At 41.3% G+C, this 25,447-nt stretch overlaps 2 protein-coding genes across 28 annotated transcripts in view; one reads left to right on the top strand and one right to left on the bottom strand.

Moving 5' to 3' along the window:
- The window catches only part of FUBP1 (far upstream element binding protein 1), a 32,547-nt gene extending 19,072 nt beyond the window's left edge, over nt 1–13,475 (top strand). For 4 of the 13 annotated variants that reach the window (XM_064665538.1, XM_064665537.1, XM_064665536.1 and 1 more), the window contains one exon: nt 531–4,116. In XM_064665538.1, the coding sequence (XP_064521608.1) occupies nt 531–569 (39 nt within the window). In that variant the 3' untranslated portion in view covers nt 570–4,116. Of the gene's footprint in view, nt 1–530; nt 4,117–12,710 lie in introns of those variants that run through there. The other 9 variants (XR_010432875.1, XR_010432871.1, XR_010432874.1 and 6 more) reach the window with 9 other exon arrangements.
- NEXN (nexilin F-actin binding protein) lies at nt 5,102–24,492 on the bottom strand. Of its 15 annotated transcripts, none has more exons than XM_064665542.1 (14): nt 24,394–24,492; nt 18,557–18,639; nt 17,329–17,520; nt 17,113–17,194; nt 16,878–17,026; nt 15,887–15,928; nt 14,613–14,780; nt 14,360–14,533; nt 11,991–12,176; nt 9,214–9,414; nt 7,720–7,941; nt 6,485–6,670; nt 5,527–5,887; nt 5,102–5,421 (listed from the first exon to the last, which is right to left on the bottom strand). In XM_064665542.1, exons 2-14 carry the CDS (start codon nt 18,581–18,583, stop codon nt 5,408–5,410), a joined length of 2,004 nt encoding a protein of 667 aa, XP_064521612.1. In that variant the 5' UTR covers nt 18,584–18,639; nt 24,394–24,492; the 3' UTR covers nt 5,102–5,407. The 15 variants fall into 15 exon arrangements, with proteins under 15 accessions (XP_064521612.1, XP_064521614.1, XP_064521615.1 ...); XM_064665544.1 differs by having other exon boundaries at nt 18,557–18,635; nt 24,394–24,415; XM_064665545.1 differs by lacking the exon at nt 24,394–24,492 and adding an exon at nt 23,859–23,947 and having other exon boundaries at nt 18,557–18,635.
- Between the last annotated feature and the right edge of the window lie 955 nt (nt 24,493–25,447).

Below are 25,447 nucleotides of genomic sequence, written 5' to 3'. Positions count from 1 at the left end.
GTTTAAGAAGGTGATCTTTTGGCATACTTCCATTGCATTAACAGTGAAATTTCCTTTAGACATGACCACTGTTTCAGACCTGTGCAGCTGCTATAACAGATAACTTTTGTTTTTAACGAGTACTTCAGAACTGTTCCTGCATAACTATTTTATGGATTTTTTCAGACTAGTTATAAAACTTACTTTTAAGTGTAATGTGCTTAAGCCTTCAGTTTAAAGTAGTCCACTTCAAAATGCAGTGTAGAAAGTCAATGTGGTTTGCATAGTAGCTAGAAAAATTGCATCTGTCCTTGAAACGCTGTTTTGTTTGAGTGGTGGGAGCGGTTGAGAACTTCCTGCAGAGCAGATAACTTCTGTTTTTGTAAATATTCAAGTATTTGAATCGACTGATTATTTTTCTATATATACCTGAAACTTCTTATTGCTCTAATGCTCATACTGAAAAGCTGATTCTCTTGAAATCCTATGTTTGCTCTTTGCATCTGTTAGATGACATGCACTACAGTCTGTCTTGCCATTGTCTGTTGAAGTGCAGGTTTGATCCAGCCAGTATAGAACTAGCTCTATAGGGGTGAGGAGGACTGTGCTGTGTATCATCCTTGATTGTTCCTTCAAGGAGCATTGCACTGTAAGTACATCAGAATGACAAATTGATGAACTGCAACAGTATCTTTTTGTCAATGTTCCACATAATGCAAATGCCGTACTTGTGTGACTATTATGTTGGAATACAGTGCTGATATCTTAGGAAATCATAATTGCTTCTTAATTCAGAACCATAGGTTTGCTTATATATATATATATATACATACACATAATATGAGCTTTGTGGGTAAGTATTCCTGAAACTTTTAGCAATAGCTAAAGAAAATCATGTTTCTGTTTATCTGAGTAAGAGTTTTTTTCATTAGTACTCCTGAGACAGCTGTCATTCAGTGTTTTAAAGTTTGCATATCGTAACATTGAAGTCTTTGGAACCACTTGTTAGACAGAAGTTGTCTTTGTCTTCAGATAGTTTGTGGATATGTAGTGATGTAGGTATGTTTTAAATAATTCTGTAACTGTTAATTGCTTTATTTTTTTGGAACACCATGTTGTTGCTTTGAGAATAAATTTTTTTAGGGTGGCTGCACAGAGAAGTAAAAGTTAAGGCTTGAAAACTGAAGTAGTTTATTCAGGTAATCAGCAATGTATGTATTGTGCTGTAGAAATAGAAGGAATTATTTTTATCCCTTTTAAAAGTAGGAATTATGCTGGTAGCTTGCAAAAGGCTAGGACAGTATTTGCTATCTTTAGTGTAGGGCATTAAGTTTAATAGTTCAGGTATTTTGCATGGTATTTTGTAGATAACCTTACAGAATGGTGCATTTATTATGTACTAAACTGAGCAAAAATTAAATTCACTGGATTCTTTATCAGTCACAAAATGGAGGCTGTTGATTTTGATTCATTTAAGGTATAAAATCTTTATTAATTGCAAACAGTGCAATTATTTATACTTCACAGTGCCTTCCCAGACCTTCCACCTTAGGTTCTGCTGCAAAAAAGCAACAGGTAAGCACAACCTAAGGAAGTATATAAATTAATATATTTCAGTACATTAATGTTGTCCCTGTGAGATCTTTGTGGTTGTGTATTGAAAAGCAATCTGCTGCTTCCCCAAATGCATTGTTACTCACGGTTCCATTTCAGTGGAAAGTCTTAAGTTTTTAAACAACTGTTTATATTTCTAGGTAAATATGTATTTTTCTTTTTCCTTGTTTTTTGTTTTATTTTTTAAAAAGATTATTAGATTGCAGTAATTGAACTTGATCAGAATAAGTAATTTTTGTTATTTTTCCTCAAATAGCTAATTGTTGCAATTAAAGAATCAAAACCTTTAAAATATGCAGGAATTACTTGGGTTAGAAATGTCAACAGCCTTCACAAATGTTTTTTTATACTAGGGCACTATTCCCACTTAAACCCATCAGACCTGATGTAAAGAATATGATTCTTGTTGTTATCACTGAACTCGATAACTTGTCTTACAGTTATAGTGTGTTAGTGGAATCTTTAGATAACTTAGTTTGCTTATTCATACTTGACATGGTAGGAAAACAGATTGTGGAGTTTGAGATCAGTATGTTTTATAACTGAACAAGCATGTGCACCAATTAAATGTTAACAGTACAGCAAATACTATTTTATTGATATAGCAGTCAGTGTATCCTGTTTCTTGATACTTTAACTGAATTGCTGTATATTTTGATAGTATAAAATGTTATATGTCTTACAGATGGTCTGGTACAGGTTTTTGTTTCGAGTTTTTGTTGTTGGTTTTTCTTTTTTTTTTTTAGCTTAACATAAAGCAGCATCTTTGGGGTTTTTTTTTGTTCATTATTCTGTTTCTAAAATGTGCTGCTCCTCTTTCAAAAGTCCTGCTTATCTGTTACATCAAAGAAAGTTATTCAAAAATCCTGCCTTCATTTTCACACACAGTGCTGAAGATGCTGCAAGCACCAAATCATAGCTCATAGAATCAGGTCCTGAGATAGTTACTACCAGTAAAGAGGAATCCTTTGAGTGTATGCCATTGGTGAGCCGATGAGCATGGACCGTAGAAGGGCTCCATGTGGAAGGTAAAATTGGCAAAAGCATAACAGATTTGCAATGTATCCCATACATAATGGTGTAGGGTATGATTTTTGTTCTGATCACTTTTCATTCTTTGAAGTATTCTTTGTTTGACCATAAATGTTCCATAATCTGTTACGTTTTTTTTTTAAACTGTGATTGAATAATATAAACCATCTATTTTGCTTTATATTCTTCTAAACAGCCAAGTTTAATTTTTTGAACTAAATTAATAGTTGTGCTTCAGTTTCTCAAGCCACTTAGTATTTCATCTGTAGTTTTAACATGTAACTTCATTTTTGACATGAGAAAAGGTTAGGTGTGTGTTCCATTTAGAGTTTGATACTGTGAATTTAGTGTGGGGATGAGTCATTTGTTCACTTCCTTTTTACATGGTACTTTTTTCTTCAGCTGTTACTCCTGAAATACCTTGAACAGTCTTTCAGCTGTTCATTTAGCCTGTGGGAGGAGATAGGGAAGGAGCAGGTGGTGTGTTGGGATGTTGGGAGTGTGTGGAAGGTGGGCTGTTCTTGTGTGCAGCATTTGAGGTGTATGACTCCAGCTCTCTCACTGCTGGCCTTACAGCCACGCTGCTTTGTGCTAAGGTAGTGGTTAGTTTTCACCTGTGTCTCCAAACTCATAGTTCTTGGGAGAACAGATTATTGGAGCTCTCCAATAGGCAGAGAGAGAACTGGCCTTCCTTAGAAACGCAGTGAACTTGTCCAAAAGGTGTCTGGAAATGCTCCCCACTTAGCCCAGCCCCACCTTTAGTGTCCCACAGATACAGTAGAATGTGAAGTGTGCAAAGCTGACAAAGCAAGCATAATTTTCCAAGTAGGAAAAGCATTTTTGTATCGCTTCCTGCAGCCTGTACTTCATTAGGACAGAAACCAAAATATCAGGTAGATAATCTTCAGTGTAGCTTGATCATAAGCCATCTCCTTCACTTGTCCAGGCAGACAGGATCATGATTCACTTGCACAGCCTAATCTTGAGATATTTCATCTTTTTCTGCTGGTATTTTATTGGATGGTAGAAACTGTTTCTCCCCTGTTCTCTTCCAGAGTAATTCTTAAGTTTTCCATTGCATGCTAAAAGCTTTTTTATTTTGCTTTTTTTCTGGAAGTGGGGGGAGGAAGGGAGGACTGGGCTTTTCAGAAAGCATACAATTGCCAGGATTCCCTCTTCCCTAGTAATAGCTTGTGAAACTCTCATGTGTGCACAAATATTTCTCTTGCGTGCATGTGAAATGCCTTTTCGTCCTGAGAAAAGTGTTCTCTGCAGAAACTACCCGTGTGTAAAAAGAAGATTGGCTTTAAAAGGCAACTGTGATGGGAACAGTGTCTTAGGGAGATGCAGCTTGGACTTGAGGTAAATTGAATGCTTTACAAAAATGTGGTTTTGAGCTTGCATTGACATTGTATGTAATATGGGTACACATTAACTGTATAATGGTTTTTGTATGGTTTTTCTCAATAAATGTAAACTGATGGATAATAATAGCAATGGTTTTGTCTTTTTTATGCTCCTGTCCCTGCCTCTGTTAGTTTGAAATAACAGCTTCAGAGGAAAGATTCTGCAGCAAGTAGTACTTCTGTGAATGAGCATCACCCACATGAAGTGAAGGAAAATCTGTTTATATGGCTATTAGGGGAAGTACTAATTGAAAACATCAATTAGTGCAGCTCGTTACCCTTTTTTCTGGAGGCAGAAGAGTGACTTCCAGTAGGGAACTGGACAAAGAGCAGCAGGTTCTGCCACGGGGAAATTTCTTTCTTTTTGAAATGACTGCAGAACTTTAATTTACTGCAGCTTGCCTTGTCTTTATGTCCAGGCCTGTACACGTGTTCTTTCATTTCAAATGTGACTATTTTTTTGTAAAGTTACTCCTAAAGAAGCTGAATCTGGTTCAGATGGTGTTGGCACAGTGACATCAATGTTGATGTCAAGAGGCCTTAGAGAAAAATAGTCCAGTAGCCTTAAGACAATGTTTAGAGATGGGGCAATAAATGTATTGCATTAAGATGAAGAAAACAGGCACTTTCTGAAAACTTTTTTTCTTAGAGCTTGTTTCTTTTAAGCTTAAAATATGAGCCAATCATAAATGCCACCAACTGCCCCTGCATCAGTTAATCAGTGAAAAAATCAGAAGTTTTCCAAGACAGTGTTGGTATTATGAAGAGCACTACAAACCTAAGGGAGATGGTTTTCCTTTAGGATTATCATCTGCATGGGTTGGTCGGAGCACAGCAGTTTAAATGCAAGCCCATTTTAAAGCAAGAAGTAATGAGTGCTCTTTGGAAAAAGGCAGCAGTGGTGAGCAGTTAGGTAATCTTTTATTCTTTAAAAACAGTACACTTGGGTTTCTGAACATCATCAATAAGTATTTCCTTTTGCCAGTTCAGTGCCTCTGGGATAAAGTTAAACAGCCTAGATATTCAGTGCTCATGCAAAGTGTACCAACAGACTGACACCAGGACACAGGTTTCCAGGCTGTGTATTCAGCTTTATTCTGTTATGCAGCAGTTGGTCTTGGAATGGGGGAGCACTATTTTAATTCAGCTTTTTCCTTTGTTGATCTTTCATACATTGATTCTTTTTTTTTTTTAGCCTTTAATACTGATTTTTGCCTTGAGTAGGGAATCCAGACACACTCATAATTCGAAGGTTATTCTGATGCAGGAATGACAAATTAATGCATATCCTTGCTTTCTTTAGTTGGCCCCATCAGAGAAAGAGATGATGCAGTAAGAAAGTTGAGGGGAAGAAAGATTCCAGCTAAGGTAGAGCATTAGTAGTCATCAGCTAGAAAATACAAGAAGGGTTAAGAGAGAAAGGTAATTAGGTTTTGGTAACAGGAAAGATGCAAAGAAGAGTGAGAATTAGGCAGATTAAAATGCTAACTCTTACTTTCAATGGTGAGAATGCAGGTGCTGGCAGCTGAGCCTCTGTTGTTGACTGCTTTACACATATATTCCCCTTCGTCTTCTGGGAAGGTTTCTGGCAAGTAAAGGCAATAGGTTTCTCCTCTTTCAATGTACTGATAGTCCTCAGAGTCCTGCAACATCTCCCCCTCAAACCACCACGTAACTTCAGGTTTGGGTTCTCCAGTGAGTTTAACTGTGAATCTCACTGGCTCGCCATCAACAACTGAGGTGTTTTTCAGAGACTTCTTGAACCAGGGAGCTCCAGATCGAGCTTGATCCTCCTCATCTTCACAAGTAGAACCATTAATGATGCTTCCCTCTTCTTCTTCTTCCTCTTCTCTTTTCTGTTTTGAAATAAGTCGACTTAGAACATTTAAAGTGGCAATAGCAGTGTGACTGCCAGTGATGCATCTCTGATCACAGACAAGTTATGGTGCTTGTGAGAAGGGGAAATGCCACACCTGTCCTCACTAGGTCACATATGCCCTGAATCTGGGAATGCAACAGGCAGTAAAATGCATTTTAATAAGGCTGGAATCTTGGTGTAAAATACAGGCACAAGTGTGGATTCCATTTTCAGACTGTTCAGGGGATGCCATGACCTTTCTTAGCAGTGTCTTGTACTCTTCTGGAAATGTTCCAGGCCAGGCTGGATGGGGCTTGGAGCAACCTGGTCTGCTGAGAGGTGTCCCTGCCCATGTCAGGGGGTCAGAAATACATGGTCTTTAAGGTCCCTTCCAACCCAAACCATTCTTTAATTCCATGAAGGGTAAACACCAAATGCAATTTTTACATTATTTATGTTACCTCAGCAATTCCCAGCAGCTGCTAAAACAAGTGAAAGGTTCCTTTTGTGTCTCTGGTAGTGTTGTCATCAGTGGTAATGAGAAGCAAAGTTAAATGACACTTAGGACTGAGGAATGAGGCTTTAAGATTTCTACCTTCTGTAAGGCTGCATCGATCTCCTTCTGCTCAAACTGCATGCGCAGGAATTTCTGCTCCTCGATCCTCCTCTGCTCCTCCTCCTCCCGGGCTCTTGCCATTTGCTCAAAACGGGCCTTCATGTTCACCTTGTGAGTAAAGGGAGCCTCGGATTTCTTGGCTGGTCTCACATCTACATCGTCCTCCTTGGGAAGAAAACGTTCAAAACAGGACTTATTTATTACCTTTGATATGTGTGCGATGGTAAAACTAATTTTTTATGTTCCCACAGTTCTTTTTAACTGAGAAAAGCCACACAAAATCCTGCTTTTTTTCTCAGGTTTGTTAAATGTGGGGCCTAAAATCAAGTCTTGTAATAGTTTATCCCAGGATAGGGCAAAATACTTGCAAAAGTAATTTAAGAAATGATAGGTAGAAAATACTCCTGAAGTTTTATTCATATAGAAATTTTATACTTTGTGCCAGTGGTAAATCCTCAGTGACTTGAGTTTTATGCCATGGTGGTAGTGTAGGTTCAACCCCTGAGGTTGATCTTACAGAAACAATTAGCATCAATCATTAATTTCAAAGTTCCAAACTAAAAGCCAGGCTCTGAGCTGCCCCAGCAGTGAGTGAGTGCTGTGCAGAGGAGCCCAGGGCAGGATTGCTGCTGTCACAGGATTGGGCACTGCCACAGAATTATGGCACCAAAGCTCCCACTGGGCTGCTGGGTCCAGACCCTTGTGTGGATTGTGCAGACTGATGGCTCCAGTTCTTGTTTTTTCCCCTCTGAAAAGTGTGAGGTTCCAGGCTGAGCTATAGATAGGTGGGCATCCTCCTCTGCTCTGCCCTGAGGAGTGAGTGAACCTGATAAAAAGACTTCAAGTGGTTTTGTTTGGGTTGGGTGTGGTTTGGATTTAATTCATACAGTGGAGAATGAAAGCAGAAGAAGCAATTCAAGTGCTAATGGATAATTCTCAGACAGGAATGTTTTAAACCCTCAGGCTGGCAGGTCTCAGGTTAAGATGCTGAACTGAGGACTTGGAGCAGAACAATCTCTCTCTGCTTGCCCAGGTGCTGTTTCCTTTGGGGATGCTGGGTGAGAGATCCTCAACATCCAAGGAGGGAACAGGAAAGAAGGGAAAACATCATTTTAGAAATACAACAAAATTTGATGAAAGCAGCAGCATAGTCCCCTCCTGGATCATTAATGTGCTGGTTAATTATATCATTAACATACACACAATGAACTTACCTCCTGGAATTTTTCAGCTTCTCTTTCTCTTATTTCTTCATCCATTGCTCTCCTCTTTGCTCGCTCTTCTTCAATCTTCTTCTGGATTTCTTCTTGAGACAGCTGTCCTATTTTTTCAAACTTGCTTTTTAAGTTCTTTGCCTGAATAGAACCACTTCTTTTTAGCTTTATTAATTCTTCATATTCTTTGCTCAGCTCAAAAGTTTCACACTCTTCTTCCAGCTGTTGAGAAATCACAGAATGTGTAAGGTGGAAAAGGCCCTAATTAGTTTTACTGCCCCTTCTCCCACAGAAAGGTGCATCTTAAAACACAACAGTTCTCTTGGTTACTAGAAATCAGCAGAGATCTTCTCCCTGTAACATTTTTGTCCTCCCTGTTCTCATGATGACTGCATTTGTATCACCTCTCAACCAGCTGAAGATTTTAAAATGTCTTGTATCTTCTAAAACACCCTTTGTTCAAGGGTTGCTGTCAATAAATGCCCTTCACAGACTCACAAATTCACCTCTACTTACTTGCAATATGATATGAAATAATCTTCTAAACCACAGCTATTTAGTTAAACAATAAAATTATTCCTTTTTTTTTTTCTTTTAATTCAGTAAAAAGCAAATGACATTTCAGGATGTCGTGGCTGGAAAAGGAAGGGCAGCTCTGGCTCCTGTAGTCAGACCACATCTGAAGCTGTAATTGCTGATATTTTTCTCCCTCCTTTTATGACCTCTGGCTGATGGTAAAGATTTATTATTGCTGGATGTCTCTGTCTCCCTTTTTCCCTGGGATGACTTGAGAACATCACAAGCCACAGCCTTTATTACTCACTTGAGCTTTGCTTAACAAAAAAAAATAATACAGTCCTTGAACTTTCAAAAGGGAATAATAAAGAATTGCCACCCACAGCCAAATTGAAGTGTAAAGTTCATGACTGGGATGTTTTAAACATTTGGAATGTCAAGCAAATCGTGTGTGTGATTTGTACAGCCAACTGTGACAGTCTTCAAACCCTTGATACACCAATTAGAAAAAGCCCTCTGTATCTCTTTCCTCATTAGTTAACACAGAGTTTCCTTGAGGAAAAGCAGGATTTTTTTGCTCTTTTGTACCTTTAGTTTTGTATTTTCACTTGGTAACTAAAGATTTCTGTTCTCCCAATACAGTAAATATTGTCTAATCATTTTACTAAAATTCTAGAGATTTTCAGAAGCGACTGCAAAATAAAAATTACAAATTTGAAACTGTTGTTTACTTTAAGGGTGGCAAGAGATAAAAACATTTTCCTGGTTAGATTAGTGTTAAAAATATGTCATTATCATTATATACAGTGTTTTCAAAATATGGGTTTCTATTTTTCCTTCCTTTCACACAATATTGAACGTGTCTATTTAACATTTCCCTTAAAGGAAATTTTTAGCTACAGCCTTAAACTGAGATTTTAACAATTAGCTGAAATGATCTATTCAGAGCATGCTCAACATATTGTTTGATGCACAAACCTCTCCCATTTCTTGTCTCAGCTGTTGGAACTCTTGCCTTTCCATTTCCAACTTTTGCCGACGCTCCTCCTCTGTGCGTCTCTTCTCTTCTTCCATTTTTTGCCTCAGCAGCTCCTCAAAGTTAATTTCCAGTTTCCCAGGTACGAGGGATTCTTGAGAAAATGTTTTAAACATTTCTGGTGATTCATCATCCAGCACCTGCTGGGAATGCAGAGATGAAACCACAGCATTGCTCAGACACTTGTGGGACATAAAGATTTATGTCACATAAACAGGTGACATATTTTGTGGGCATTCCTCTAATACTGTGGGAGGGAATGGTTTGGGGGGGTTGTATTTAACTTTAGCTACAGTGCTAAAACTTTAATGAAGTATTTTCTGCCCTCTAAATGCTCCTTTAGGACCTAAAGCAATTCATTCTGGTTTCCTTCAGACCATCATTGAACAGTGTTTGTGTTTAAATGTCATTGCTCTTAACACTGAAGTACACAGAGCTGCCATTTCTTTGGAGCAAACTGAATTAAGCAATATTAGCATTTCCAGGAAGGAGAACTGAACAGAATTTTCAGGAGAAACTCGTCTTGTGAACAAATTTTTTGTTTAAGTCCTGTTGCCGGTTTTACCTTCATAAAGGAACAGAAACTAAACATTTTTTGAGAGTCTTTGACAATTCCTCTTCTCTTTACTGCTGCTCACTGCCCTGTAACTCACACCTTTTGCTGCTGTTGATGCCATCCTAGTTCACATCCCTGTCTCAACCTACTTTGCCCATATCCTTTTTATTTGCCACAGCTCTTTCAGTAGTTTTTTAGCCCAATCCCACTCAAATTCTGCTATTCACTACAGATATCCTTCAGATTTTCCCTCTGAGTAATTTCACAGCTGGACTTCAGCCCCACCATTCCTTCCATTCTTCATTTGTTGTGTGTAATATGAGCACATTCGTTGAAATTGTGTTATGGAAAACTGAAGTCTATAAACAAGCTGTAAACTATTTCCTTCAATGAAAACAATGCCATACAGTTTTTGGAGGCTAACCATTGCCTAAATTAGTAAAGAAACACGAAACTCTTGCTTGTGATGCCCTGGTCCATGTGCTCATCCCTTCAAGGAGACACAGACCCTGAGGGAGCAGGAGGGGTGTTAACTCAGGATTTGCCCACGTGTGTTCAAAAGCTGGGCCTGTGAGCAAACACTGAAGCTGCTGCTCTGGATTTGTGACTGACTTATGAAAAGACAGAGAACCAATTTATTGGTGGTTAAAACCCACAAAGATTCAATGAGTTGTGTGAGGTACAAAACCCCTGTGGTCAGGTCAGTCAATATTTTAGCCATATTTTGTGAAATGAGGCCATACTTTTTTTTTTCCTGCAAAGTGGGAACAGTTGGTGGTGAGAAACATTCCTGTAACAATCCCAGTTTGCAGCACAGTCAGCCAATATTCCGAGGGCAAACAGGGACTGAGAAAGTAGAATTTTTTCTTTATTATTTCTGCTAAGACAGGTTCTTTTTGCAGTCTCTAACAGAACGAGACTGATGGGGATGAGAGATCCCTGTTTCAGTCTGAAAGCCATCACACTGGTGGTGGGGAGCATAGATTTTCAGTTAATTTTTTTAATTGCTGACCATTTTCAGTGCCTGGAGTCACAGTGCACAGTCTCTGTGCTGCAGCTAATGGATTAAACCCCGTTCAATCAGTGAGGTTATTGCTGCACCAAGACTGAAAAAAGTGTTTCTCAAGAAAACAAAAACCAGACACATGTCCTTGCTTCCCTTTAGTTCTCTGCTGGCTTTTCATAAAATAACTGGGTTATTCCACAGTTGTGTACTGGCCAGTCCTGCCCTTCCTTTTGCAACAAACACTACTTCCTTTTAGTTTCTGTTTGGGTGATTTAATATTGTATTTCCTTATATCCACCAGTAAGGAACTGGCTTATACCCACAAGCCTGCTGAGGCTTGAGGTGGTTGGAGTAAGGATGAAGACTGCACTTAAAAGTTCCATGCTAGGGTTTTTTTTTTTAATAAATAATATTGTTGCCACCCTCTGAAATTGGTCATCTCCCTCTGCTTTCAGCTAATGTCAGTATGTCAGTCCTAAGCCTGAAAATCTGTCTTCTGCATCATCTTAACTCAAACTTTAGAAGTCCTTGCATGTCACAGAGATCTGCATTTATCTCAGGAAGACCTGTATTAAAATTGTTCTGATGGGAAATGCCACGAGTTACTTTTTGTGTTGAAATACTTTAAAAGCTACATTTCAGTCAGCTGGGTTCAGCCTTCCTCATTTTTCCTTCCTAAAGAGCCCCAGGTGACTGGATAATTCATTGCTCTGACTGGGATGCCATTAGTTGTGCTCCAGCTGTAAGAGATGATTGCTGAACACCCTGTAAAGGTGTGAGAGAAACCCAGAGCTGGTAAAAGAATTGCTCTTCCCCCCCAAAAAAACCCATCAAACCCTCCTAGTGAGAACATTTTGCTTTCCAAGTTGGTTGCATCCAGCATAATAATACCCATTGGATGGAATCTCTGGGTTTGACTAAGTCAGTTGGAATCTCTCCAGGCTGGGGGTGAGGAGGGATTGTTCTGTGAGGATTCTGGGTAAATGAACCTGATTAGTTACCCCATCACCTCCTAATGAGTGGGGAGGGGAATTAATGAAGGAAGGAATTGAAGCAAACATTCCTAACTCCATTTCAAGCTTTTTGCCAGAGTTTCTTTCCAGTTTGTTTGACTCTTAGGTACCAATGAAATCATGCACTAAACCAGAATCCCATACCATGTTCTTCCTCGCTTCAGCAAATGCTCTTTTCTCCTCCTCTATGCGTCTCCTCGCTTCCTCCTCTGCTTTCCTCTTCTCCTCTTCTCTCCTCTGTCTTTCCATCTCCTCAAAACTGAGTCGGAGTTTCCCAGGGCGGAATTCTTTAACAGAATTTTCAGATTCTTCATCCCCACCTTCATTTATCTTCAGAGAAAGGGGGAGAGGAAAAAATAGAAAGGACTTAACCAAACACAAAAATATTCTTTATAGTGAATAAATACTCCATTAATTCCTTTCTGATCTCTTACAAATGTTTTCTCCTTGAGGAAAAAATATAGCAAGAGTTTGGTTCCTAAGAGAAACATTTTAATCTTGGTTTTAGCCAAGGGAGGGAGGAGGGAAATTTTCAGTATCCTATATGTAGCTTCTGTAGTTTTCAAAAATCTATTGGGTGTGTAATTCAAAGAACAAACCATGTGTTATAAGGAAAAGGCTGGACAGTTAAGTACTTACTTTATGATCTTGGGGTTGGATCTTTACTGTAAATCACTCCCTATTCAATTTATTTACATCACTTCCATAGACCTTTACACCATCAAGTCTTTTTGTTGGCATAGAAATTGTTCTCACCAGTGCACTAGTTGAAAAAATGCTGTAGAGTCTTATAGAGAAACTGAATCAATTCATTAACGTTTTGCTATTATTCCAGACTGAGATTTTTATTTCTTTTCTTTTTAGCCATTTAATCATCACTGAAGAAAGGGAATTGAGATACTGTGATCTCCTCACTGTAGCTTGTCTCCAGTGAACACTCACCTGCCAAGAGGAGCCTGTGCTTTGCAAACTGCAATCAAGGACAAAAGACCAAACCCCCTCCCCAGAGGACACCCCAGAGTACTTGAGAAAAATTATTACTTCCAGTTTTGGCAACCACTGCACAGCAGATAAAGCCACATGTTAGAAGACTTCTTTTGCTGCAGACAATTTGTACATTATTTTATAGTGGTTGGTAAATGAAAGCATAGACATGAGGGTGGGAGGTGGGAACTGCACCTCAGTCAGAGCAGCTCGGGACTCCAAGGAGCTCACTCTGTCATTGCCTGCCCTCTCCTCCTCTGCTGCCCAACTCCAGACAAAAAGAAGAAGGTGCATTGTTGGCATAATGACCATGTTATTGGTGTGAACAAGTTAAGGGATGTGGTGGAGGTGAAGCAGTAAACTACAATTTGGGTATCTGCCTAAACCCAGAACCATCTCAGTGTGGACCAGTTGAGAATTTCTGTGTTTCAGCTTTCTGGAGGTTCTGTGGTGTTGGGTTTGTTTAGGTTTGTGTGTGTAGAATATACATTTCTTGAATGTTTCTGAAGTGTAGTCAATATAGTGATCTTGATCTATTTGTCTGAGAATGTCCATTCAATAACTGCAGTCTGTTGAAATTAGCAAATTCCTATAAATAATATTTTCCCAGTTTTTGCAGAAGATTAAAACCTCATTTCTCATTAATCTTGTTTGTATGTGAATTTTTTATGTGAATTAACAAAGTCAGAATGATCATGACTGTACAGGGGAAAAGTATTCAAATACAGAACTTGAGAATTGCTTTTGGCAATGGAGTGTGGTAAAAATGAGGAAATACAGAACTAAACTGTCTGGTGGATCTTTGGTTAATGGTGAGTGTGTGATTCCTTCAGTGTGATCCAAGAACAGTGAGGTCTGTTTAGAGGTGATCTAAAGTAACTGTGCCTCATGATAAAGAACACATATGGAGGTGGTTCTGCAAGTAATATAAACCAGGAATTGTGAGCTACATTTCTGACAGTTTGGGGACCTAATCAAGTCATTTATGGTATGTTGTTTATGTCAATATATACGAGGGAGCTGAGCTGGTCTGTCTTTTTTGCCCTTTCTTCCTAAGAGGAGAGTTGTAATTGATGTTTATTTCTATATGTTTACAAATAAATGCAACAAACGTGGGTAGAGCCCTTCCCAAATCTCCGTTCTCGAAGCCCAGCCATGATGACAAATAAATCTGGGAATAAGAAACGGGATTCTGTTCCTACAGAATGTTTGCATCAAAACCTGGTCACTGAAACATCTGCAGCACTAATTAATAACACAACAGACAGTAATCTTCGTGGAGACTTACAGCTGAAGGGACTACAAAGTGTAGATATCAAACCCACTGAGATTGCTGGCACAATTCAAGCACCTGTATTTGTGGGGTTGACTAAAGGAATGTGGAAAGCATGATGAGATACTGGGTGATTACTGAGCTAAGGCTAAAAATGCATCCTGCAAAAAGGCATTTTCAGGCTCTTAACAGCTCGAAATGTGGTTGAGGAGTAAGGAAAAAGCAGGATGGTGTCGAGGAGCAGCCCTGCCCTCACCATTCGCTGTCGGGCCTCCTCAAAGGCCCGTCTCTCCTCCTGCAGCCGCTGCCGGGCCTCCTCCTCCGCCTGCCGCCTTTGGCTCTCCTGCCTCTGCCTCTCCAGCTCCTCAAAGGTCACCTTCAGCTTCCCAGGAGACACAGACTCCGGGGGGGCACTGCTCTCATTCTCCCCCTGGGCAAGGAACATGAAACAGTTGTATCTTAAGCTGATAACTGTCTGCTCTGTGGGTGTTTTGGGATGGGGGGTTTACCATGACAAATGAAAGGCACTTGGTTTCCTTCAGGGATTGGTTTTCATTCTTCATTTCTTCCTCCTCTGCTCTCTCCTTTCCTGGGTTCTCACAGTTTATTTTCACCTTCCCAGGTGTCTTGGTGGGTTTCACAGGCACTACTGTAACTAGGAGTGAATCATCCCCTTCCTGTCCAGAAAGATATTTATTAGATATCATATAAATAAACTCATTTCTTAATGAAACTGCTGGTTTAACCTGTGTGCACCAAAGCTTCCAAAAGATTTACTTGTACTCAGTATTAACCACAAGAATAAATCCAGCTGCCTGTGGCACTCACTGCTTTTCTTGTAATAGCTGAAGAGTGTCAAGACTGAATTATAGTTTAAACATAACTGCTGGGAAACTCCTTGATTTCTTTACATATTTTCACCAACTGTTAGTTAGAAAAACTCATGGGTTGGAAAAGAACAGGTGTAATTTGGAACACACAGCAATTGTAACCACACTCCACTTCCAGTTTTAACATTTACCCTGTAAAGGAAATACTGTGGCTGGAATAAGCCAGTGGCTCTAGAGAGCAATTTGTAATTTCTCAGGCACAGCAATTGTTTTTTGAAGGAAGTTGCTGATTCAAAGCTATTTTTGCAACTTACTCGCCAAAATACATTTTACCTTTTTTTTTTTCTCTCCGCAGAATACCGTGATTAACAGGGACACTGTCAAATAAGTTAAAGCTGATGGATTCTGGGGGGTAATTTTGCTTTCCAAAACTGTAGTAGGAGTGTGATCTTCTTGTGTTAGTAAAAGACAATAGGACCTTTGGACCCAGCTTTTTGAAATTAAACATTTATTTTCAAGACTTAAAATCCAAATGGTAAATTAGTCAATTAAAAAAAAAAAGTTCACTGAGTGAGATGTTCAAACATCTGTATGTTGTCAGAAGCCCCTTTTAATTTCAAGTTTAAGGCAAAGAGCTTTTAAGATGATTCTTTGCAAAGCCAGAGGACTTAAGAGTATCATTACCAATATATATCAAATGATTCTGGTGGCTTTGAATATTTACATTTTAGATCTTTTTAACTAACCACAAAGTATTCACAGTGCAGGCTCTTTTTCAAAATTCAATATACTGATTTCAAGAATAGACATCTAGTTCCATTTGTTAGCTCCTTGGTTGAACTTTAAGCAGGTATTTGTGTGCCCTTTTCGAAGTTTTCCCAACCCAAATTACAACAATAAAACAAAAGTGAATAAAAATGTAGGTGAACATTTCTTTAAAAAAATCTGATTACCTCAGCTGCTGATTCAGTTCCCGTATTGTTAAAGTCCTCAATCTATTAAATGAGAATTTCACAGGATTACATTACTTTGGCTCTTTGCCTTAGAGTTGCAAACACAGAACTGGAAATTCTTTTTGTATCAGAGATATGTAGGTAGCACTTAAATTCCCAGGGGTGATAAGGACTGGACCTTGGCTGGAATGCTTGTGAAGGAAGAGGCAACCTGACATAAAACATCCTAGAGAAAATATGCTACAGCATTTTAACAGGGCAGGGCTGAACTAAGAAGTGGACTTGAGTCTTCATTTAAGCATTCCAGAATTGTGTGAAACAGAAACAAAACAAACCAAAAAAAAAAACCAAACAAAAGCAAACAAAGGCAAAACCAAACAAAAGCAAAAAGCACCAAAGCCAAATGCTGTGTTTGCTTCAGGTTAATTCTAAAATTCTACATGTATGGACTTCTGCCTTGCAGAGTAGATTAAAAATATGGAAGATACATTGCCAGTTAAAAGCACAGTTGTAACAATGTTAAAAGCCTTAGTAGAAAACACTGTCTGAAAACTGACTCCTAGTTTTCATTTCTTAGAACAAATTCAAACCCAAGTTAAGTATTACTGTCGTTTGGTTAAATAACAACTTGGCTCATGTTACAAGCAAAAGTAAGAGTTGGTAAAATATAAGAAACATTTTCAAATTAGTTTAGCAAACACTGTAAACTCTTGTTTGCATAGGACACCAGAATTTGTGCCTGGTTCCTGCCACATTTCTGCCTGCCTGGTTTCATCTGTAACTCAGTTTTAGAGCTTAAAAAAAGATTTACTGTAGAGAAGTGAAGAGGAAGAGTCTCTGAACGTTATTTCCCACCTCCATCCCACTGAGCATCACGTAAATCACCACTATCAGAAATCTTAAGATTGAATCTTTCTGATCAATACAAAACTTTAATTTGTGGCTGTTTGCTTCCAATTGTACCCTGCCTGGTGTGATCAGATCAACATACCTCCTGGGCTTTTTTGGCCAATTCTCTTTGAATTTTCCTTTTCTCAATCATATCTTGTTCGATTCTGCGCTTCCTTTCTTCTTCCATTCTTTTTCTTTCTTCTTCTTGCCTTTGCTTCTCCATTTCTGCAAATTTGCCTTTAACAGTCCCTGTGGATGTGAAATACACTGATAAATACTTTCATCTACTACTTGTCAGGTGACTTATGGGGCCTTTAAAGTTGGGTCTCTCTTACCTATCAGTTTTGGGACATAACCTTTTTCTGTTTTAGATAATTTGGTGTCATCGTCTTCGTCAGATGCCAGCAGTTCTTTCATCTAGTTGATGAAACACAGAAAGTAAACTGTCTTTATAACTAATAAAATCCCAATGTTATTGTCTTAAAATAATGTGAATAGATTTTCAGGCAGAATGTCAAATATTAACACAAAATATTAGCAAAGAAAACAACCTCCTGCTTTCTCCTGTTCCATTCTCTCTCTCTAACATATTGTTCTTTTCTTCTTTGCTTTTCATCTCTAGATCTCCTTTGATTTCTTTCTTCCCTTGCTTTTTGCATTGCTTCAAATTTATCCTTTACATCCCCCTTGTGAAGCTTGGGCACATAGGACTTTGGGACGGGTTTAGATGAAGAAAGCAGAATCTTGGTGAAGATATAGGAGAAATGAAGATAAGAGAAAAAAAGAAAAGTTGAAGCAGATGGACAGAAATATTCTGATAGATTGGATTAGAAAGAATGTGAGAACATAAAACAGAAGTGCAGTTGCTACTAGGAACTTTGTGCCATGAGCCATCATCAATTAAGCCATAAATAGCAATAAATACTAAAAGAACCAAAACAGCATTTAGCATTATATTAAACTTAGGCTATAAGCAATTGCAATGAAGAGCTGCAAAACAAGTGTATGAACTGTGTGAATGTACATTCTCAGGTACTGGGGCTTTAAACATTAATTACAGATTTAGATTGTTGCTTTCAGTCCTAAGCAGCCACCAAAGAGCCCCTCTGCCCCCAACACTTAAACCAGATATAAAGTCATGGATGCATAATACAATATGTAATGGGGGGGTTTCTGCAACACTTCAGCAGCCATATACAGTTTTTTAAATAAATAGTAGTATTTCTTAACTTCAAACTCCCAGTGCATTACATGCTCACTTTCTTAATATTTAGAGAAACAGAGAATCCCAGTGATTTTATGTTATAAAGTGCAAAGATTGCAGGACTGATACTGATACAGCAAATGGACATTTCTTTGCCAGTGCTACTCTCTGGGTGCCCAAACAGCAGGAGAAGTTCCCACTTCTCAGAACTGCTGGGAAGTTTTCTCTTTTTACAGTGATGATGACAGGAGTGTTCTCAAAAAAATAATAAATACTGAGAAAACTGGCTGAAAACATTCCATGTTTCATATTTTTTCACCTTTCACCAGGTGACATGTTGTCCAGAATTACCCCATCAACACTGAAAGTTTCTTTATATTTGTTGCCTTTATTTTGCCTTCCCCCTCCATGTTTTTCTAATAACAGTAAGAACATAATTCACAGACTCTATCAAATAACAGCAATAGCAGCATTCCAGTATAATTGTCTATTACAATTTTTCTGTAATTATTACTTTTGCAAGCATCAGTAGTAAATTATCCCATTGCTTTGATGACTTTAAAATAGGTACCTACCTCAGTTTTCTGTGCAATGTCATTCATGGTTACTGTACTGTGCTCTGCACCTGGTATGTTTTAAGATTGCTTTCAGTTTCTACCTGAAAGAAACAGTTGTAGTTATATTCCTTCCTTTTCCTTTTAAATGATGCTTTAACCATCTTCCTGTAAATAAGGTTGCATAGGCTGAAATCAATGTATCACAATTTCACTTGGTCCTCTGAGGCTTTTGAAGACATGAATAGGTTCTAAGTGTGCCACAGTAATTAAAAGAACAAGCTTATGATTCACTATTCATGCTCATAACTCCTCTATATAGTTCTAGATATTGGGTTTTAATTTCCATTAAAAAAAAAAAAACCAAACCAGCTTGGAGCCAAGCTCTGGTGTGTAGTTAGAAATTTTAAAGTGCACTGTATTTATTAGGAACCAAACAGAAAGGCACTTCAAGTTCAGGGCAAGCCTTTGTCTTTTCTTTTTGATTTTCCTTCTTTTTTTTAGCCCCCCTTCCCTTTTTTTTTTCACCTTCCAGTCTATCAGACCTTGTAGGAGAAAAGAAACCATACCATGACTGCAGTGCTCCTGCTATATGTGCTCTATCAATCCTCTGAGTGCCAGGAACCCACCAGAAAACAAAGGAATGTCATGCACTGGTGCAATCCATGCACTGGAGTAGCCCAGGACATGGAGACCTGGCAGCCCTCACACAGGGCTGGAGCAGAGAAGTCCCAAAGCTAATCTTTCCCAAGGAATTCCATTTCACCTAAACACCTCAGGAGAAGGGCACCTCTAATCTTCACTGCAGCAACAGACCCAGTTGATGTGGCTTCATCTTAAAGTCATTTGCAAACAGCCCTTTCCAGTGTCCGATTCAGAATGTGCAGTTAATCGTAAGATGTTTATGAGTCAAGACTTTGTCTTGATAGCTCCAATTGCCTGAACCCCTTGACAGTGGGATAACAAATCTGAAATTTTCTTTAAAAGTGCAAATGTTGGAAGTAATTCTCCATATGGATTCCTGCTGTCTGAACTTCCAAAACTGTGCCAGTCCAACAGGCCGTTGGCCTGGAGGATGGCAGAGCTGTCCCTGCCATGTGGAATGCTGCCATATCTGCTATTACTTTGGGCTGCTTTCCAACTTGTTGGCATCACCAGCTCTTAATATGTTTGAAGGTTAGCCAGCTGGCTCCGTGGCATTTTGCCTCTGCAAGTCACCCTACCTGCACCTTTGATGCTGAAAGATATGGCTGTAAAGCAGCAGAGCATTGCTAAACATGATACCATCCATGTTTGCACTTTCATCCCTCTCCATGCCCGTTAAGCCTCAGCAGGACCAGCAGCAGGACACACCTTGGGCACCCCTCGAGGCAGAGCAGTAAATTCCAGTGAAGACAATCCAAAATGTTTAAGAAAAAAAGGAACACTCCTTGAGTTTTGGCTTGTGTGGCAGTGACCATTGCTCCAGGAATTACAGCTGTGGCCTGAAGCTCCTTTGGATCTGCCTGATCACCAGGAAAGGGTCACAGTCCAGGTCTTCTTTCTGGGAAAACCCAAGTGACTACATCAAGAAATCCTGACACCTTCCATGTCATGGAAGAACAGTGACTTCCTAACCTGCCAATAGCTTTGCAAAAGTATGCAGTAATAAATTTACCAACCCAAGAAACCTTGACCTACTAACTCCCTTTTGAGATGAACCAGTTACATTTTTAAGTTGTGTGTATATACATATGTATTCTTGCTTTGCAGTAAGAATTTTCCCCCAGAGCTCATCTAATAAAAGTAATGCTTATTCTTTGAGGCAACACAAATCTACTTGTATAGATACTTCAGAAACTATTTTGCCTCCTATTATGAAGCTTAAGATGCAGTCTCAACTTTTATTTCCCAAGATCAGCATATCTCAGGAGAAGCTGTAAGAGCTCCTTACTGAAGCTTCTCACTCAAAAAAAAAAAAAATCTCAAAGTCCAAGTGAAAATTTAATACAAAACCAATAATGCATAGGAAACTAGGCAACAGATTAGAAATGTTCTGTAAAAAAAAATAAGTGTTTTCAATTATCTTATTTGTTTGCTGTAAATGATAAGCAATCACCTCCGATATGATCTGATCTGAAAAGTGCTGTTTTGATCACAGCACTTTTTCAATTTTTCATGCAGCCTCCCTAAAACCTTACTTCAGGCAAAATAAAGTGAACACAAAAAGCCAAAACATCCAGGGGACACAGGTTTGATGGCTCACAAGTCCTAAAATTCATCTCCTTAAATTTAATTAATTTCCATTTCTGAAAGGAGGTCAGAGTCCTCAATTGATACAAAAAAAAAAAAAAAAAAAGTTGTGCAGTTTTAACCAGACTAAAAAAAACCCCAGACTTCCCATAAATAATAAAATTCCCTTCCTTAAAAAAAAATTCTTGATTTTCAGAGGTGTGATTAACATCCTTACAAGAGACACGACAAATATCAGCATTTCCCTGGCCTGAACACTACTCTTCACAGCAGGACTATGAAGCCAGGACTTTAAAAGAGGTCCAGTTCCTCTGTGGTGTCTCCTTTTGGGAGGCCCCCTGCTCTCCTGCTGGGTCCTGTGAGTTATAAATAAGCCCTTCATGGCACCAAGTTACGTTTACCATCTGTCTCCTCTTTGTGATCTACTTGCAGGGAAGACTCCATTATATAAGAAAACCACATTGTCAGAGCTGGCAACTCACTACTTGCAGCCAGAGAACTAAGGAGAGGAAAACACAGCATTAAAATATTGAACAAAATACTAAACAGAACTGGAAAGAGGAGGGGAAGTGTTCCTCATTTATGTCCTTGCCATAACTGATCTGGAATGACACTACCAGTTGTTGTACTAAATCACAGATACTGAAGTAGGTACTAAAATTATCATGCACAGGGGAAGATCCTGAGCTGGCATAAACTGTCAGCTCCACTGAAGCCAATGAGTTATGACAATTAACACCAGCTGTCTAAACTTCACATTTTCTATAATACAAAATGCAAAACTACTTCCACTTCCTTGTAATTAAAGACCAGAATGCTCACCAATAACTGCCCCAGCTAATTCAATCTCATACACAATCTTTTCCTAGGTCTCTTAATTTATCACACTCCAAACATTTATTGAGAATCTCATATTATATTATTGAGAGTCTCATATAAGGACTATTCATATTATAGAATAGTCCTTACAGATATGGTGTTACCTGTAAAAGCATATTTAATACAAGGGATGCCTGTGTTTCTTTATGTAACTATAAACATTCTTAATGCAACAGTGCCACACAGTCCAAAGTGTTAAAAAAATGAAATCACCCTTCTCTGTAGAAAAGATCTGTTAATTCCTTACTCTCTTCTTACTGTTATGGGGTGTACAGGCTCCAGAGCAAAGGCAGTGGGGGATGAGAGAGTGCTCTGTTAAGGGGGAAATCCTGCTGGGATCTTCTGGCCCATGACTTCATGTTCCACGGTATCTGCTGATCCTAACCACAGGTGGCAGTAAATCGTGAACTGAAGTCCCCAACAGAAAAATCAGCGTATTTTGCCCCACGCCATAATTCCTTCATCCCCTGCTGTGTCACAGCAGCTGAGGACCAACAGAGTGATTTCAGTTCTGCTGAAAGGACTGACAGGACTTGAGAGATGAAGGTGCTGAAACAAGGGGTAAAATACTGGATATGAAGCACTGTTGCCATCTGTATATTCCCTTCCCCACTGACAGGACACAGCCAATCTGCCTCTTCTCGGAAATCCTCCTGGCCAGCTCAGGCTGAACACAGGGCTGGTCACCCCACAGTGGTCATGGCCCGTGTGGTGCCTCTGCTGCAGAGGAGAGGTCTCCTGCCTTCCTCGAGATGTGCTGCTGCTTCTACTCAAGCAACCCCCCCTCTGGCAGTGCTGTGAAAGCCCACTCGTGTGTACAACCTTCCTCTGAGCAGTTGTGGCTGCCTCGGGTGCACAGCAAAGGGGCACTTCCATCGCCTCCTGCCCTGCCCTGCCCTCCCAGTGCCATCAGCTTTGCCCTCCACCTCCCCACAGCCAATTTCAACCACCTATGGTAGATGCTCGTCTGACTTCTTTCACTGAGGAAACCGCTCATCTAATACATTCCAAAACCAGTTAGAGAAGGTATTCCCTAGCAAAGTCTTAAACCATCTACCCAGCTCTTATATCCTGAGCTCAAGATAGGCTCTTGACTCAGACTGTGCTTTCTACATATACTAGGCATGTTCTCATACTTCTGTATCTTCCTTAATTACTACACTTGGCCCTCTTATAAGACTAATTATTACTTTACAATTTAATTTCATTGGTCAATTTTCTAAGAGATTTAAGGTCTCTTAAGTTCCGAGATCTAAGGTTAAGAGTACTGTGTTTTCTACCATACAGCTACTTGCTGATTAATGTTTGAATTAACACGTTTCATTAAGCATGCTTATTGCATTAACAGAAGTTCTTATTTACCTAAAACAAACATGATAATAAACAGTTTGTAAGCTGTCACAGAAGCCCAATATTTTCTTCCAACCCAGGCTGTCTTACAGCCATCCCCTCAGGGTGAAGCAGAACCAAGGGACGCACTCAGCTGAAAACCACACCGACAGAACCGAACTGCTCCGAACGTGCAGACACGCGGTTTGCGAAAATCAGGCATTTATGGGATTTCAAAGTAATTCTTACGGATCGCACAGCCCAGACGAGCTGCCCGCACCGCTCACCCCGCGCTCGCCGCCCATCGCGGCCGGGGGCCGAGGAGCGCCCGCTCCGCCGGGACACAACCCCCGCGGCGGGGCTGCGGTTAAACTGCTGCGGGTCGCACCCGCCGGGCCCGGAGCGTGAGGGGGCCGTGAGGGGGGCCCGGGCCGTGAGGAGGGCCCGGGCCGTGAGGGGGGCCCGGGCCGTGAGGGGGGCCCGGGCCGTGCGGAGCCCCTGCCCGGCGCTCCCGGCCCCGCTCCCGCCTGGCTGCAGCGACATCGCCCCGGCGCTGCCCGCGGCTGCCGCCCCAGCCCGGGGTCCCTCCCCAGCGGCCCCGCGGTGCGAAGGGGCCGCTGCCCCCATTGCCGCGGGCTGTGCTCGGCCCGGCCGCCCCGGGGGCGCCGCGCGGGGCCGTGAGGGGGCGGCGGGAGGAGACGGCGCTGCCGCGGCGGGTCCGGGCGAGGGGAGCGAGGGGAGCGGGGTCAGCGGGGCGGGCGGGCGGCCCGAGCCTCGCCGCCCGCCGGGGGAGCGGGGCGGGCTGCGGGCGGCAGGGCGGGGAGCGGGGCGGGGGAGCCGAGCCCGCGGAGCCCCGCGGCGGCGGCGGCGGAGCCGCTCTTACCTGCGCCTGCCCGCGCTGCGGCTCGGGGCGCTCCGGGCGGGCTGCGCTGCCGAGCGCCCCTTGGCTGCGGCCGCCGCCGCCGCCGCAAGTTTCCATAAAAGTCGCGGCGCGCGCCCGGCGCCCGCATTCCAGGCGATCCCCGCGCCGCGGCAGCTGCCCCTGCCGGCCCGGCCCCGCCGGTCCGCGCCCTGCCCGGCCCCTCGCCCGCCGATCCGCGCGGGGGGCGCAGCCCGGCCGCGCTGCCAGACCCCCCTGCGGGCAGCGGCCCCGCCAACAGGCTAATTTTGGGCTGGAAGCGGCGCGGAGCTATAAATAACCGGGGCGGCTGGCGCGGTGCTGGCCGTGCCGGCCCTGCCGCAGGTCAGCGGGGCTCCGCGGGCCGGGGGACAGGAGGACTCGGGGACCCACCGCCCCGCCCGGCCGTGCTCCAGCGCTCCGCGGTTCTTCTCGGCCCCGTCCCGGAGATCCCCGGCCGGGCACCGCCGGCGCTCCGGCAGCCCCGGCCGGGCTCAGCCCGCACTCAGCCCGCACTCACCGCAGCCCGGCCCGGCCCCGCTCAGCGCGGGCACCGCAGCTCCGCCGCGCTGGCCCGGCCCGGCCCGCGGGGAGGTTTTATACCTACGGCCGCCAGGTCCCCGGTCGGTTTATGGCACATGGAGAGCGATCAACTAATAATAGTAATGTGACAGTGCTGGTGGAGCGGGGAGCAATCTCCCCAGTGCCAGACTGCGAGAGGCAGAGCGCGGTGGCTCAAAGCAGCGCCTTTCTCTGGGAACTTTACAAAGCAGTGGCAGAACGCGATTTTATTACATCTGAATACGTTCCTTTTCCTGCTTAAAGATGACTTGTTTCCTACAACGTCTCCAGTGCACAACTTTCTTCTTCCTATCTCTCTAGTGTTGTGTCTGTCACACTGGAGCCCGACTTTCAGCTGCATTATAAACATTAGGACAATAACCACATGACTTTAGGCTGTGCTGATCTCTACAACGGCCATCGAAGACAAAACGTGTTTGGCTTTTGAAGGACAGCACAGGAACTTTCCCCCAATTTAAACTGCACAGCCCAAAAGCTGTTGCCATTCAGTATTTTTTTCATTTATATATTTTGTAATAGTTGCTTTTTGTTGATTTCAGGCAGCGAATTCCAATTTCAAGGTGACTAACTGGTATCAAAACACCTGCCCTATGAAATAATTTTGCAACAGATTTCAAGAATCCTGCGAATTCAAGTTTTAGATACAGTTATATGAGCAACAGTTGTTTCACTGAAATATTTTATTTCATATACACAGCTGCACTTCATTAGGCAATAGAAAGGTCACAAATGATCTTACTCTGACACTTGGTTTGACACGTCCAGTTTGATAGAAACCAAAGACTACAAAAGAAATGTATAATAATCATTAAGAACACATTAAAAGTGAGATTATTATTACAACTAAATTACAAATTATATAAATATTTGATTCTTGTATAATCCCTATACATTCAACATTTCTGACTTTAGGAGCACAGTTACAGCAGAAGAGGATGGCTTTGAAATTCAGCTTGTTCTTATTAGCATGGAAAGTGGCATTCAAAACTACC

Source organism: Pseudopipra pipra, chromosome 9, assembly GCF_036250125.1.
Source record: "Pseudopipra pipra isolate bDixPip1 chromosome 9, bDixPip1.hap1, whole genome shotgun sequence".
NCBI lineage: Eukaryota > Metazoa > Chordata > Aves > Passeriformes > Pipridae > Pseudopipra > Pseudopipra pipra.
Note: the sequence above shows the minus strand (reverse complement) of the source record. Positions and strands in the feature narration are given on the sequence as shown.